Source organism: Molothrus ater, chromosome 16, assembly GCF_012460135.2.
Source record: "Molothrus ater isolate BHLD 08-10-18 breed brown headed cowbird chromosome 16, BPBGC_Mater_1.1, whole genome shotgun sequence".
Taxonomy (NCBI): domain Eukaryota; kingdom Metazoa; phylum Chordata; class Aves; order Passeriformes; family Icteridae; genus Molothrus; species Molothrus ater.
Window position 1 is genome coordinate 12,057,314 of NC_050493.2, and position 16,668 is coordinate 12,073,981.

General features: G+C 38.0%; 1 protein-coding gene across 36 annotated transcripts in view; it reads right to left on the reverse strand.

Annotated features, from left to right (window-relative positions):
• The window catches only part of RBFOX1 (RNA binding fox-1 homolog 1), a 1,183,000-nt gene that overhangs the window by 3,552 nt on the left and 1,162,780 nt on the right, over positions 1-16,668 (reverse strand). For 11 of the 36 annotated variants that reach the window (XM_054516562.1, XM_054516563.1, XM_054516556.1 and 8 more), the window contains one exon: positions 11,311-11,363. The exons of the other annotated variants lie outside the window; for them this stretch is intronic. In XM_054516562.1, coding sequence (XP_054372537.1) covers positions 11,311-11,363 — 53 coding nt within the window. The remainder of the gene's footprint in view (positions 1-11,310; positions 11,364-16,668) is intronic. 36 annotated transcript variants of the gene reach the window in all.

The following is a 16,668-nucleotide window of genomic DNA, read 5'->3' on the forward strand; positions in this document are numbered from 1 at the left end:
GGCTGAGGAGAGGGGCTGTGGAGCAATGGCAGGCACGTGGTGTCAGGATGTGCACACTCCTGCTCCTCCCTAAAACCCAGCACAGCTGAAGCCTCAGCTTGCAGGCCCAGCTTCCTGCTACAACCAGGCAAAGCCAGTGATGGGAAAATCAGATTTTTGTCATTTCTCCCCACACAAAATCCTTATGGCTGAAACTACTTCAGAGCTGCTTTCCCTGAGTCCCTGGTGCTGTGCCTCACCTTGGCACACAGAGCTTTGCTGCCCAGCCTGGGGAACACAGGGAGCCCCATCAGTGAGATGGACCTGCCAGCCAGGACAGCCTCCACTGCAAGTGTCTCACATATTTCCCATAATCAAACAATTTTCATTTGCTCTCAGGTGTCACACAGACCAACAAAAGCAATCTTGTAATTACAGTGCTGTCTTGAATACGAGGGCTAATGCAGCAAGCAAGGTTTAACAATGCCCTTGGTAGCTCTTAAAATAAATAAAAAAAAATTGGTTTTTAGTCTTATGTGAACAGTAACCACAGACTGGTCCCATTCTCTGTAACTACCTTCTTTTTCAAATTCATGTACAAACTTACTTTTTTTTGAAAAGAGGACAATTGTTCTATTTTATTATCATATATTTGCTCCTCCACAAGCAGAATCTGATTAGTGGATTCTGAGCTAACCAGCTGAGGGAAAGCTGAGAAAGGAATGTTTCCATGGCATATGCAATCCTCCACCACCCACTACTGTGGGTCCTGGATGTGAGGTAGAGAAAAGGACCAAATTATCTGCACTACACATTCCCACCTACCCAGAGACATCTTCAAGGAGGGAGCAGAAATTACCATAGACAATAAATCCTTAATTCTCCATCTCACTGAGCCAACATTTCCCAGATTATGAGGCATTCCTTTCATATGGAAATGCAGCAAATCACCTCCTGTGACAACTCTGCCCACTAAAGTGCTCAGTATGGAAAAGACAGACTGAACATCCCTGTCTCTCACTCTCTGCACAAACATAGGGCCCCACACTCAGAGAAATCAAATGCCTTCCTTTTCCAAGAATACATAACCACACATCTTGATGGAAAAAACCAAAAAGTAGAAAACAGTTCAGTAAGAACAAACTTCCAAGTGTACAGGTGCTCATATTCAGCATTTTGAATTAGACTTTTTTTTTTTTCCCCAGCAGGAGTGCAGCATTTTCAGCAAGTGTAAGAGTATCTAGGTTCTTATAAAGCATTCTAAAGCCCGGATGTTTCACTTCAAAGTGCAACCATTGTAGCTGAAAGCCTTCAGTTGTACTGCCCTGTTTGCTTAGTAAATCCAAATTCCTATGAACGGATAATACATTAAAAATGAATGAATTTATTTAAGCACCCCAAGTTCGTGAGTGTGGGCTCTGTATCTCACCCCACAGCTGTGTTTGCTTTAGATTTGGGTAGAGAAGTCTTCATTGCTATCAGAGGGATACATGAAATTCCAGGGCTAGCAGTGTGTTAGGCAATTGCTTTCCTTAAGAACTGGTCTGAAACTCAGGAAAATATGTGTAAAAGGCTTGTATAAAATACACGAGTTCTTCTTTTGCTTCCAAAGCATTGATGAGTAAGGGATTCAATTTTTATATCTATTCTATTTAAATACTTGGCATCCAAGAACACCTATCCTAAGAAATTCCCCAAGAAAGGAAACGGGCAATTCCCACTGGAAAAGCAAGGGAAGGAAAGCAGCTCACATCAGTCTGTGTTGGGTAAAGGACTTGGTGACTCTCTGAGCTGGAAAAGCAGTCTGAGAGTTCTCTGAGCAGGCTTGACACACTCTGCAGCCTCTCTGGTAGGAAGAACTTGCATAACCCTCAGCCTTGGAAGCCTCCACATCAGGATGCAAACACGATTTGAAATACTCAAGAACAGAATCCCTTGTGTCTCTTTTACCTGCACTGAAGGGAAGAAGACACTACTGCTCTATGCCAATTTTTAAAGTCTGAGAATTTAAAATGTCATTATTATTTTAATTCTTCCCAGCCAAATTTCATTCCAACAGTAAGAAAATATCTAGGAAGGGAAAACGATTAATTTAAAGGCAGACATATTTCCTTCATGTCCTTAGCAACATGCAAGAGGAATTGCATATACTATTATTTTACATGCTTAATGCCATGATTATTACTTTTGTATCAATGGAAAGTAGTATATTTCCTTGGTTTTTATTTTTTCCTGATTATCTGGTATCGCTGCAATGCTGAGCAAGGGCTGTAAATCTCTATCTGTAAAAAATACATTGATTTTAGTCCAGTGCTAGGGCTGCATTTTGCCTCCATCCCACTTCCCATTCCTGCAGGACCCTGGGCTGTGCCTCACAACCAAAATCCAAGAGGCCACCTGGGATGGCATCAAGTAGCCCAAATGCAAGGGCCTCTTGTAAGGAAGGACCAAGCCTGGATACCAGGGCTCAGGCTGTATTAAATTATTATTACATTTAAGCCAGCTGCTGAAGTAACTGGCAAGTTTACAACATTGATGCAATAAACCATGTTGCTAATAATATTATTATATCAATATTCAACAGAAATCTTGACCACTGATGGAAAAAATATGGATAAACATGCACATTAAGCAATTTCAAAGGATGAAAATATGATGTTTCAACCCAGTATTGACTTCTGAGTACATTTTTATTACCCTTTTTCCAAAGCAGCAATGACTTATTGTCAGTGTTTTACATTGCCTTTTCCATCCTTCTATATAAACCATGTCTCTTTTCTTAAAACAAGAGTTGTGAAGAAATCCTAATGTGAGAACTGTGACCAAAGTTAATCCTTGCTCCTTAAAAAGAATGGTTTATATTTATATTACAATAATGCTAAAGCTTTTACTGTGATATTAACATAGAAATGTTATTGCAGAATTAGTGATGCTTATATTCTTGTTAAAACAACAAACACTTGTTTTTCTTTTACAGGATATTGAAATTCCACTTAAACAAATATATCCAATGTAAACACAAAATAAAATGTAAAAAGAATCCTTCCAAATCTTCTGTAAAAGAAAATATATAAAATTAAACTGCACAATTTTCATTTCTGCACGCTCCTGAATACACTTGACATACGGAAGCACAAACATGGATGAAAATATTTCCAAAGGGGAAAGAACACATGCTCAGATATTATCTGTGAAAAAGATGCATTGAAATTCCTCTGTGATGAATAGACTTTTTTTTTTCTCCTCAGGGTGACCTCTACCTTCAGAATATGATGGTTTTATTATGATTAATAAATTTCATTTCCACAGAGGAAAGGAACAGTGTCAGCTTAAACTTAAAGCAAGTGGGTTTCTTTTTAAATGCTAATTTTTAAACACGCCCTTGCATGACACGAAATTTAGAAGCTCAGAAGGTTAGCAGAATAGATTCTGATTTCCAGGCTGCAAATAGGAAGAAGGATTTAAACTATATTGTCACACTGCAAATCAGTAAGCTGCTTCAGTCCCACACACACTGCTTCACTTACTCACTGCTATGCCAGCCTGCTTACTCCTCATTACAATTAGTGGCATTTAAATGCTTTGTGATCATTTACACTGCAAATTATCATTCTAGGTAAACAACTTACTGAAATTTAGGACGTGCCAATGGTAAGGTGGTGAATAAATTAATAGTCAATGCCATTCTCTGTGTATTTTACAGGATGATAAAACAATGTAGCCAAAGCAATATGCACAAACTCTTGTCTCAGAACACAGCTGATGAACAATTTTGATGCATCGCTAACTAGAACAAGGTGTGCTCCTCTATTTTCCACTGTATCTGGGACAAGCATTCAGGACAGCATGAGGAAAAAACATGTTTGCTAGCATTTTGCTAACATTCTGACACTGGTTCTTAAATAGCTGGACAAACAACTTCCTGGGAAATAACTGAGAAAAAACCCCAGTGTAACCATGCTAATTTCTATAAATGTAGCCATAAGCAATTCACCAATAGATGGCATGATCTTTACTTATGCTATGCCTTAATTCCTTCAACCATTTTCAGCAGAGGGTTGAAAAATGCTAAAGTACTTAAAAAAGCTAAAAAAATGCTAAAATAAAATGACAATTTCTTGTTTATTCATTTTTTTAAGTAACTTAAAAAGGGAAAATGTAAGATTTATTTTGTTAGGGCCTTTGAAAGGGAGTAGCTCTCTAAGTAATCAGTAGTAGGTGCTGTTGAAATCTCTAAAAATTGGGGAATCCTGTGCCTGTTTGATCATCAATGCCATTTCAGGATTTTAAATTCCCACACCTGGGACAGACAGTGGAGCTCCAATACTGGAGACATAAATAACATACACACTAACAAATAAGGAAAAATTCACCACATAAAATATGAACCAAGTTAACACATTTTCCTCAAGTGATTTGAGAGGTATAGAAGGAGAATTTTAAAGAATTTGATACACTTGTTTTACTTATCATTATCAACTGCCCTCCATTTTTTCAAATCTAATATTGCTGGAGGAACTACAGAAAATTATGAACCTGCTTAAGAGGTATAAAGAGAGAAGTTAAAACTTGGTCACAATTTCAGATCAAACCCTGACCTCAGGCATATTACAAGCAAAGCTGTGTGCCACTGGGAAGCTCATCTTTCTAACTTTCCCCCAATATTATCCACTCTTTACCCACTTCAACTTCAATTGAACAATCAAATAATAAAATTGCTTCTGGAAGGAATACAAGGAAAGCAAGTTTACCTGGCCTAAATACCACATAAATGCAGAAATTAGTCCAATAACTAACTTGGTGCTCTTCCTCTTGGTCACTGAACTAGGATGATCCCAAGAGAGATGACACCAGCAGCACAGCTCCTCCTTGTGCACACCAGTCACACACCACACTGCTGAGCAGTATTTTGGGCTCAATGGGTTGAACCTGTGCAGCAGGTTTAACCTAAAATTTAACCTAAAATTCATCATTTAACCTAAAATTCAACCTTTAACCTAAAATTCATCCCACTGTGGTAGGATGGTGTCTGCTTGTGGTGTTCAAAGAATGTGCAAGCAACCAATTACTTCATTTTAGATATTAACACCAAGGGACTCCGGGCATTTCAGGCACCTGAATCACCAACGGGTCTCTCTCTCCCTCAGAAGACAATGCACAAAGATGTCTCTGAAGTTTTTACTTAAGTTTAAGGTAACTGAAATCTGCTGATCGAAACAATTTCCAGGCATTTGCCTTGATTGGAAAGGTTAAGAATGCTCAAATTCTCCTTGGCAAGCGTTGAATGCACGCTATCAAACACGGAGGTCACTGTACAAGGCAGGACCATCACATACTTTATTCATAGCATCCTCCTCCTCCATGACCTATAATGTGCTACAGATTTGTGATGTGGAGCAGAGAAAGAATTAGGAAGTGACAGGCAGCACAATAAAGAGTGAAACTTCCAGATGTACTGCAGGGCTGAACTCCTGTATGCCTGCAGAGCCAGAAGGGATTTTTATCACTACAGCACTAACATCCCCAGATTTTCTCAGAGATAAGAAACTTGACCAGGGTCTACCAAGGGTAGAGGGCAATAATGAAAGGTTTCCATGAAAGGATGTTCATAAATATGTCATTGATGAAATATTAAAAGCATTGTTTACTTTTTCCTGCAAGCTGGGGAAAAGAGAAAGTAGAGAAGCCTATGCAGACTTTTCTGTAGAGATGAATTTCCAATTCTTGGCTGCTTACTTATGTATGTCACATCTTAGTTTGGCCAGTTAATTTCCTTGCTAATTGACAGGCATGTTTTGCAGAAGTTTCACTGATGCTCAGATGTGGTTTTAATTTTGCTTCTGTTTGCTAGCCTGTATCTTTGAAAATTTGTGAGATGCTTGCAGCCAGCCAAAGCTGAGCTGCCATCTTCTAAAACATTTAAATGAACATGATTGATACTGGTTAATTTGCAGAAACATAGAAGGGTAACAGACAGCAGCACAGGTGACTTTCTCCTAAGCTGATGCTGGATAACTGCAAACTGCAGCAATCCTAGGCACAGATCTCAGCTTAAGATCTCTCATTTAGTTTCAGTCTTGCTGTGTGGATTTCCACCAGGGTAGGAATTGAAGCTGATGCCTAGTCAAAAGTCAAACAGAATTCTATGCACCACCACCTTTCTGTGTAGCTTCTATCCAAGAAACTTAGATTTTATATAAACTTATTAAAAAAAGCCACTGGGGAATCTGAGGCTTGCCATCAGGTGACACCTAAACCCAACTCTATTCCAGTGAAAAGAAAGCATTTCTTAGGTCTGTAAAACACTTTCTTATTACTATTGCTGTTATATTTAGGGCAATAAAGCTTGAAGAAATTCTCACCTAGTGCAATAATAAATATACTGAGTACATTATTTATAAAATTTTAAAGCAGTCTTTTGTGATCATGTATAAAGTTCTGCAACCATAGCGTTGTTTTATGTGTTATTTATAGCATTGTTTTATTTATTTGCAATATGATAATCTCAAGATATTAGAAGTGAATCCTTGCTCATTTAATGGACTTGTATACAGGCATCCATACATGCACACACACACATCATCTTTCATGTGCTCTATTTTCAGCCTACCAGAGAAAAACCAATCTAATTGCTTCATTAAAAAACCAGCCCAGGAGATGCACACGTGCCTACAGGCACTTGTTGAGGACAAACACAGATAATTCACTATTTCTGTTATCAAAGGAGCTTCACATTGCAAATCCTCCATTTACAAATGACAGGACCTCAGCTTTCCTTAATCTTGCGGTGTTGTCACGTTTGAGCAGCCATGCGGACTGACCCAGAACCGTGAGCACCGGGCGGGCAGGCTGGCACACACACAGTGACAGCCAGGGCTGACAAACAGGAATCCATCAGCCCTCATCAAAGGAGAACAGGGGATAATCAAAGTGTTTACTGATTTTTATCGACTGGTCCAATAGCTGAACATCTTCAGCACACGACTACCCAGAGCAGTAAAAGCTGTGACAAATGGAATTCCATATAAGGAACTATTTATAGCAGCAGTAAATGCAAGTTTAAACTGCCAACATAAAGGACACTTGAATTTATAGAAGAAGTTTAATTTTGTGCATTAGTGCAACACTTCCTAGTCTTTCCGGAGCAAAAACTTCACTATCTGCCATTTTTCACAGGGAACAGCAGTACAGCCTTAAATAAATACTAGAACAGAAACCATATGATGCTCCTTCATCTTCATTTTTTATTTGATTAGCAGAAGAGCACAGCATCATAATAAAAGCATCTCACAGAAAATGGTTATTTTTCCCAAACTGCTTCATGAAATGAAGTCAAACCCATTGGCAGCAACAGTAAAAGGTAAGAACCTCTCTCAACTGAGCATATGTCTTCACACAGTAATTCTAACAGGCTGAAGAAACACCTCTGAAGCTGCATTCTTCCCAAGAGTTTGGATTGAACTCTTTCAAATTCCATTTTAAGAGTATGATCTAATCACTATCGCCTACCAGACACATGAACAGGTCAATGAGATGTATGCAAATTTGTCTGGCAAAAATCTGACCAGCTGCAATTATTTATTTACCTACCCTGGCAGAGGTAGGTTTGCCACAACAGGCACTGCAGCCACTCTAAGCACTTCATCAAACATTAATTTGTTTTAAATCAGTGTCTCCATATTTGCTATTGTTCGATGAATTAAACTTGTGGCAGTGTTAGTGCTGACAGGTTAATGATAGTATACAGGGAAATTGCAATGACTGGAGCAATTTCATTTGTTAAAAATGGCCAATATTCTCTTCAAATATTTCAATGGCACAAACCCCGCGGTTTGCTTGTTGAAGCTGCTTGCTTTTATTCAACATCTTTCCTGGAGTTATGAAGCTAAACCTTTCAAAATGTTTAATCTATTTTGGAGACTGTATCTTTCTCCAAATGGAGGTCAATAACTTAATTTATGACTGTCAACTTCTAAAGCTTTATAAAGCATTTCTTTTGCTTGCATGCAGACACAGACAGAATCCTTTCTCCTGGGACTGATTCTGCTCAAAAATGTAAATAAATACAGTCACAATTGGACAGGTGTTATATCCACTTCCACCATACTTCATTCCAAATTCAGCTTTATATAAACCCTTGCCTTTCTCTCTGTTATTTCAAAATCATAAACTGCAAATACTCTTGGGAGAAAAATAATACCAAGCATACATCAACACTGGATTTTTTTTTTGCTTCTACATAAAGGCTGGATAATAGTTAAAAACTGGAAGAAGAGAGAGAGATAATATAAATATAAAATAATAATCCTGTCCCATTTTTACACAAAAAATATAAAATGTCATTTGCAGGTACATCTGAGAATGCACTTGCAAAAGACACTAAAAATGCTTTTTCTTTCCAAACTATGAATTTTGATGTTACAAAACCTAAAAGAGGAAACAGAAAAATAGATTGAGCACTGATTTGAAAAATTCACTAAGAACGCTAAAGCTGCAAAATGAACAATGTTCTGCAACCAACAAGTAAATAAGCCACAGGTTTATTCTGGGTCTCATTCTGATTTATCCAGAGACTGACGGGGCAGCTGCCCATTGCCCCCATCAGACAAGAACCCCAGGATTAATTCTCCCCTAGTGCAACTATAGTCAGCAATTTGCTCAAGGAAGGTCCTCAGAGATCCTTGTTAAAATTCCATCATCAAGCCAAGAGGAGTTTCTCATAGTTTCCCTGTCTCTTTTCTAGTTCAGATCTGCTTGCAAACCCTTTAATCATGTCTGCCAGAGAAGATCTATCCCAGAAGTGCAGAACTTCTCTTCTGAACAGTAATTATTTTTAGCCTCAGAATGCACTGGATGCAATGAAGAGTGAAATGCTTTTAAATTTCCCATGGAAGGATCCCTCTGTCAGATAGATGAGGAGGTTTCCCTCTGTCATGTGCATTCAGGAACAGACAGAGATACACAAACAGAAATGTGTTTCTGGACACAAATCACTCATTAACACATTCATCTATTCAAGGTTACTGTATTACCAAATAAAAAGAGATACAAAGAGAGCATGTGGCTGAGGGCTAAGTATCCTCTGGCAGGAATGATGAAGGATTGAGAAGAAAAGAATGAACATTACCAGCAGAACCACCCAAGACCTCCCATTTCCAATTGATGATCAAGCTCCAGCCAAAGCATTACTTGTTATATATTACTGTTTGAAATCCACAAACACACCCATCCTTTACAGGGAGGCAATACAAACGTATATATACTCACATTTCAAACATTGAGCATGTTTATAAGTATCTTCACTTGATATCAACTTTACAAACACAGTGGAATTACTGTCATTGAGCTTAGGAGCACTAAAAAAAGCACTATAAAATCATACTACAGCTGATTTGCATGCATCTGAAAAATCACAGGAAGGTTAGTTTTGGTTCTCAGAGTATCTCTATTTTTGCTCCAAGTATTAAAACATAAAACATCAGATAATAAAAATAGTTGGAAGTCAACTAACAAATCCAAAAGACCAAATTCAACTTTAGCAATTTGACTCACAGGAATACGGGCTGGAGAATTACTTTTTTATGAAGCCAAAAGTCATTTAAATTCTATTACTGAAACTTAGGTATATAAGAAACAGCAGGTACAGGCTTTTCATCACCTTTCTCGTTCATATTTAGTGCAAAAAAGTCGCCCATAGTCACCTGTGATGGATGTGTTTATCAAATGCTCAAAACCATGCCTTGCAAAAATACCTTATTGTTGAATCAATTCAACATAGGTAATCAACTGGTAAACTGAAAAGTTTTAATTAGTACACACAGAGATCCATTTCCTTTTATTTAAAGTTCACTGAAGGCACTTATAAATTAAATTCATATTTTACATAAATAATATATTTTTGATTGGAATTCTAAAAAAGTTGTATATGGAATATCTGCAATAAAGTCTTGGGCACTTAAACTGTGCCTGAATTGAGAGAGAAAAATTTCTTTACTAGAACAAGAATTATTGCTTAGAAGGGTTCACTTTGCAAAACTGGACCCACAGACCCCTCATCTAACTCAAAAATTACAAGTTTAAAAAGTGCTAAAATAAATATTTTGTTCTTACTTAGCAAAGCTCAGATTTACAAATTAGCAGCCTCTCTACCACAGCTCTCTTCAATGAAGAGCTGAGCAGGAAGCTCAAGTGGAATAACCAAAGTCAAAATCCAAGTTGAGTGATATGAAGAATGTGACAAATGTTGGCTTCTCAAAATGTATTTACTTCATAATTTATAGGACTTGGAAAAATCTATGTTAAATCAGGTTTAACTACAGAAGAACTTTTCAGATTACCACCAAAAGTGCTTCATAGAAATTAAGACAATTTTATCATATTTTGGGTTTATCTATGATCATCTTTTCCATAAATAAATGTTCTCTATTTGTTTCTATGTAGATAATCATAAACAGAAATCTCGTCACCTTTCATTTATTTCTGCTAATAAAAAACTCTATCAGCAAACACTTCTTAATACCAACATTTGATTTCACACTATATACCCTTTCATCCTTCAATATGAGAAGTTCTATGAACTTGATTTTTTGCACAACATTATTTGCAGAATAAGTCCCAGCACCATTACTATTTATTTTAGCCTTTTGATTTCTTATGTAGCAACATAACACCATCCTTACCTGAATTAAGACTAAGCTTGTTCAAACTCTATTGCTTAAAAGAGAGAAAAACCTCTTGACATATTCAATAACTTTAAATAAAATAAATAAACCTTTTAAAAGCATTGTTCATTCTTCTGTACCCATGGCTTACAACATGACAGTACATGGAGACTTTTTACTTACTAGAGAGCGATCCTCTGAAGGCACAGACCCTCTCTCCCACTATCTCATCCATAGGATAGACTTTGTGAGTGCTTTAGGGTCTGCAATACCCTCGTGGGCATCATTTGCCCCCAACGAGTTGAAAAGAAAATTGTTACATCTATAGCACTTACAATGTCCTGCACACATCTAAGCCTTGGCTCTTCTCACCACTTCTGTTTGGTTTGACTTCTGAAAGTCACAGTCCTAAAGCTTTTATCACAAGGTTTAACACATCCTTACACTCTAGGCCATACCATAAACTGGAAACAAAACACCAAAGTCAGCAAAATAACCTAATGGCTTTTATATGGCAGAACCTATAGGCTGAAGCTATAAATTCATTAAACTATCCCCAAGATTTATACACTATGGACTTTCCTAGGCTTTGTCTTACGATTAAATGCAGCATGTGAAAAAGGATATTGAGACCTGGATGGATGCATCAAGAAGTATCAATGATTGTTACCTGCAGAGGTGTTACAAGAAATTTCATCTGCTGCAACGAAGACGAATTGATTTCTGCAAGAGAAGATAAAATTCACAATACTGCTTGCTGACTGGGAAATGTGCTAGCTGCCAATTGACTTGATGTTTACAGATGGGGTAGGGGAAGGGTGCTTAATTTTAATGAATGTAGCAAGAAAAAGTGTTGAGTACTATAGAGTTTATAAGGATCATGAGGTAGACATGCTGGGATCTTTTAAATGAAATAATGGTGACATTTGGATATGGACTATGTACAAACTCTTGCATTGGAAGCTTCATGTTTAGTGTTACAGATATGTCAATATATTTATGAAGTCTAATAAAAATAAAACAATATATTGAGATTAAAGGGCACTACTGCAAAATATGTAAAAAGCGCTTTTGAAAAAAAATTAAATTGCAATTTACTTTGTGCATCTGAAAGGAGGATATTGAAATTAAAATATTTTGCTTTTTCTATGTCTAATATGACTGCAATCAGAAAATTAATTTTTCTGCTATTTATTAAAAAAAGACATAGTATATTCTCATATACTGTCATCCAAATACATAGAAAAGTCTTTTGCAGAATCTTAGGAGAATAAACTAGAGATATGAGTAATTTAATATAAACCTTCTCTTGCAAAATTCTTTTTTAAACCAGGTAACATAACAAGAGAAACGCTAAATGCACTATTATTTCAAAATGCAGAAAACCTCATTATGGCACAAATCCTGTTGTCCTTTCTGAAATCTAGGCAACCAGGATTTGTGTAAGTGGAAACCATGTTGAAGAATTAACATCCAATGATTCCTTTATGAGCATATCCACAGCTGCCTCGGGGTATTTCTGCGTTGGGCAGGGTTAATGAGCCCGGGTGCAGAGTTAACACCCGGGTCTGGTTTCCTCCCAAGCCCCTGCACTGCCAGGCACAGCAAAAACCTGACCCTGAGCTTTGCACAGCCTTAATGCCAGCCTAACAGCCAGGAGCCAAAGGATGCAGGCTAAGGAGTGCCTGGGAAAACAGCTCTGCAAGCTGGGAGTGCTGAGCATCCTCCTGAAAACACCATGCAGCAGCAAACGTCCCTCAGGGGCAGCAAAACCTGCAGGAGCTAAGCCCTAAGGGAGCAAAAATCTATTTCTATTACTTCCCCTCCAAGGTATCAAGAGATTTGAAATTCTCGTTTAGAAATCTGTGAACCTTGTTACTTAGAGGTTCAGATTCTAAGGGGGGAAAAAAAAATAAATGCGAAACAAAACAAGGAATCTGCAGTCTGCACTGCAGGGACAGGATTGCACAGGTCCAAAAGCAGAGCATCGCTTCTGCCCTTGCAGAAACACTGACACTGGTGAGCTTAGTGATCAAATGGCTCATTCTTGCATTTTCAACTGTTCATTAAGTTCAATTAACAGCTCTTCTCTTTATTTTGTCATCTGCAACAGTTTCAGGAGCTAATGAAATTTACCTAACAAGTAATACTAAATACACAAATTAAAAAAAAAAACAAAAAACAAAAAACAAAGGGGGATAAATATTACATTATAAATACAGAGCTACTCTGTATTTTATAGGTAGCATAATTTTTCACTGTATTTACTGCTACCACCTCTGTGATAATTATAGACAAGAAAAAGTTAGATGCTTACCTAAAAGAGCCAGTGGCAATGCTGATTTACCAGCTACTGTTTTACAAAAAATCCCTCTGACTCATTTCTGTGAAGTTGTTAAACTGCCCTCTCATCTAAACGAAAAAATCATTTTTCCTTAAAAACTGCCTCTAAAGTGGTTACTGAGAAGTTCCTTTTGTTCCTCTCAGTTCAGAACGCTGGAACATTTAGCCACAGAGTCTCTATTTTCAGATGTTAAAATGCAGAATTATCTGCAAGAGTAATATGCTAGTACCTCCAGGAAGACCCCAGAACACTAATGCAATTTATCCTTTGGAATACAAAATATTATTTAAAATAGTCTCGAATCTTACTCTTTTTTTACCCAGTCTTTTCTAACTGCGGGCAAAAAAACTCATTTTAAAAAAGTTAAATAAACCCAAAGTGATACCTATTTAAAATAACAACTACTATAAACATCTCTTGTTGTACTGCTTCATAGGAAGAAAATATTTTGCTTTTGTAAAATGAATTTCATAACTCTACACATAACTTTTAAAAGTATGAAGTTACATATTGGTCAGCACAGCAACTGTGAGAATGAAAAGACCAGAGGCTGGAGTCCAATAAGCCAGTTCAATATTTTATAACTAATTAGGTGAGTTTTGCAGCAATTCCTGGAAATTCTTAAGCACTTTGATGGCTTCAATGCCCTTACACTGGCAGGATTCATTTAGCTAAATTCCATAATGTTGTTTGCATAGACTCAGAGGGGAAATTGGTCATCAGAGGCATCACAGATAGCACAGCTGATGGCTGCAGCAAGGGTTAATCCTCTGTGTAGGGCAACCCAGAGCCTGCAGAAGGAGTCCTTAGGAGGGAAGGTGGCTCTGTGGGACACCAGATCCCTTCTGTCCTAAGGCAGGAGGGGAGCAGAGGTGCCAAGGGACAGCTCACCTTGCCCAGTGCCCTGCAAATGGGGAGTGTTCCCTTTAAAGAGCAAATCTCTGCACCAGCTCTGTCGAGCATGCAAGGCTTGAAAACCTCACAAGGAAGATATGATGAAAATTCATGATGCATTTTAGGCTGGTTTAGTGTTCCTCATCACTGCTACACTTGAAATGATTCAAAAAGGTGCAGGAATTGTAAGCGGACCCAACTTTATTATACAATAAGCCCTGCTCAATTAAGATACAGAATCACTTCCATAATTTAATTTGTGTATTAACAGTGAAAGTCTAGGACCAAATTTTTACTGTTCACTGGTTAATACTTCAGATGTAAAAGAGAACACTGATTTAAATAAAAGAAACTTTTTTTTAATAAAATTTTAAAAGTTGTTACTGGCTGTGAGAGCCTAAGAAAAAAGAATCAAAAAACTAAACAAACCTGAAAGGATAACATGATAAATACATTGACCTGAATGCTGGATATATCCAACCTGCCAGATCCTCACACCCTGGGCTAAGTGAAATCCTTTGAAGTGCAGGAATGGCACCTTTTGGCAGTCTGAGCTCTCTGGTGTGTCCCAGACAGCGTGGGTCAGGAATCTGTGCTGCTGGGACTCCAAATGGCTGGGTTCCATCCCAGCAGCTCCTTCCCAAGGGCAAACACTCTGCATACTACTGCTTCTCTCAAGCCCATCTATCAATTTTTATCTCTTCTAGAAAATTGAAAACTAACTCATTTTTTACCAGTATGGTAATAAAGATGGTTTTAAATTTTGAAAAAAAAAATGTTTAAACATTTGATATATATCCTGAATTCAAACAAGAACAGAAGGGGAAGACAACAGAAGTACTATTAAGTGATTTAGATGTGCTTTCTTCCTTTGGGGCAGTTATTGAACCTGCATCACACCATCTTCAAAGGTTTGAATATGTTGTAATTTCCTCTGCTCCGTTCCCTGTAGTCCCTTTGGCAGTAACAAATGTGTGCCCCCAGGGCCCCACATCTGATAGAAACCTCTCTCTTTTGGCACCTGCTCTTTCTATCCAGCAGACCTTTTCCATTTCCAATACATTACATGCTTGCTTTCTCCTTGAAACTGTTTGGTGAAAACATGCCATGCTATAGAATAGAGATTTTATATATATTGAGGGGCTTAAATTCTTTAATCACTGCAGCCTGAGCCTAGTCCTTTCTATGGCTGCCTAATACACACAAGTACTTCTGTGAAGAAACATCTGACCCATAAGTGATCTACCCACTTTACTAATGGAAAATTCAGCACCTGCAAGGGGAAGATAAGAAGAGATTCAGAGAATGGGTCTCAGACACTTCTGTTTTTATGACTTGGGGGATGTAACTATCATGAAACACAATTCCAAACTAAGTTCAGAATAAGCTGCTACCCTGAGTGCTTCCTCCAAAAGTTTCCATGGAGCCATCCCACCCTGGGGAAGGAGGAGCTGCTCTGTGTCTGCACCAGTCCCCACTCCTTGAAAAGCACCAGCTTCCCACCCCCTTTCCCTCTTGCAGTCACTGGCCCTGCTGCTCCTCAGGTGTTCAGAGCTCCCAGGTGTCTGGGACTTCATAAACCTGGGTCATTAGGGGTGAAAAACCAGTGCAGGACACACAGGGCCAGTGAATGTTCTGTGTGCCCTCTCCTCTCCCTAAAATGCTGGGTGGCACTTGGACTTCTCACCAGTGTTTCACACAGCACATGATTGAGAACAAAATTTTGGCACACACTTAATTTTCACCCATGACTCCCTGAAGTTTCCAATCCCTCCTCCTCAGCACACAGAGCTTCCTTAAAATGGAATACCAGAGGTCAAGGGGATTCTAAGAAATTAATCACACTGGCTCTAAGAAATTTGAAATGTAAAAGAAGTAATAATCCACTCATATACAGTGATTCTGCTTTGTAGACCTGGATTTCTGGGCTTTGCTGACAAACTGTAAGAAACTACACAGAAATAATTTTGCCTAACACGGAAGTTCAGACCCCCACCCAAAAATACAGCAACTGCTGAAAACAGTGCAGAGCCCCAGGACATCAAAATTTAGGATGAAGGCAAACACAACATTGAGCAGAAGTTACAGGGGGAAGATTTAAACTATATTTAATCAGTTGACTTTTTCTGGTAGGACCACCATGGGACTGACAAACAAGGCCAGTATTTAGAACTCAGGGATCAGAATCTCAGCTGATAAAATTGCTGCAGCTTAACCCAAAGCACTGACTTCCCTTCCTGGAGCTGCTCCACACCAAATTCCCCAAGGATCCCATGCAGCAAAGGTTTTTCCCAGCAGTTATACAGGGTACATCTGTATATTTCTCCATGATATTATTAAAGCTGTTATAGATTTCCTTCGTGCTCTAAATGTCAAGACTTTGCTGCTTTTGTAAGGACTCTGATGTTGAGGGCTTTTTCACTATGAATTTCAATATAGCTGACTGCTGGCTCCTTTAATGGTTTCTGCAATATTCAAGGATGGACAAAGTTCCCCTTTATAATTATTTTATGAAGTCCTTCCCAACTCTTTCCTGCTGGTGTCTTAAATTTAAATATCAAGGCTATCAAAGAATTTAAACTTTTTAATATTAGCATAATAACTATAATTAGAAGGTTGATTTTGCTGTTATCATGCTTTATATTCCCATTACTGTAAGATCAAAGTACATTACTGTACCCATAGCATTTGAATCACAACACAAAGACAACTAAACAACTTCACAGCCATACCTCTATGATATATTGAATGAAATAAGAATAAAACTATAAATAATTCATGTGGTATCAA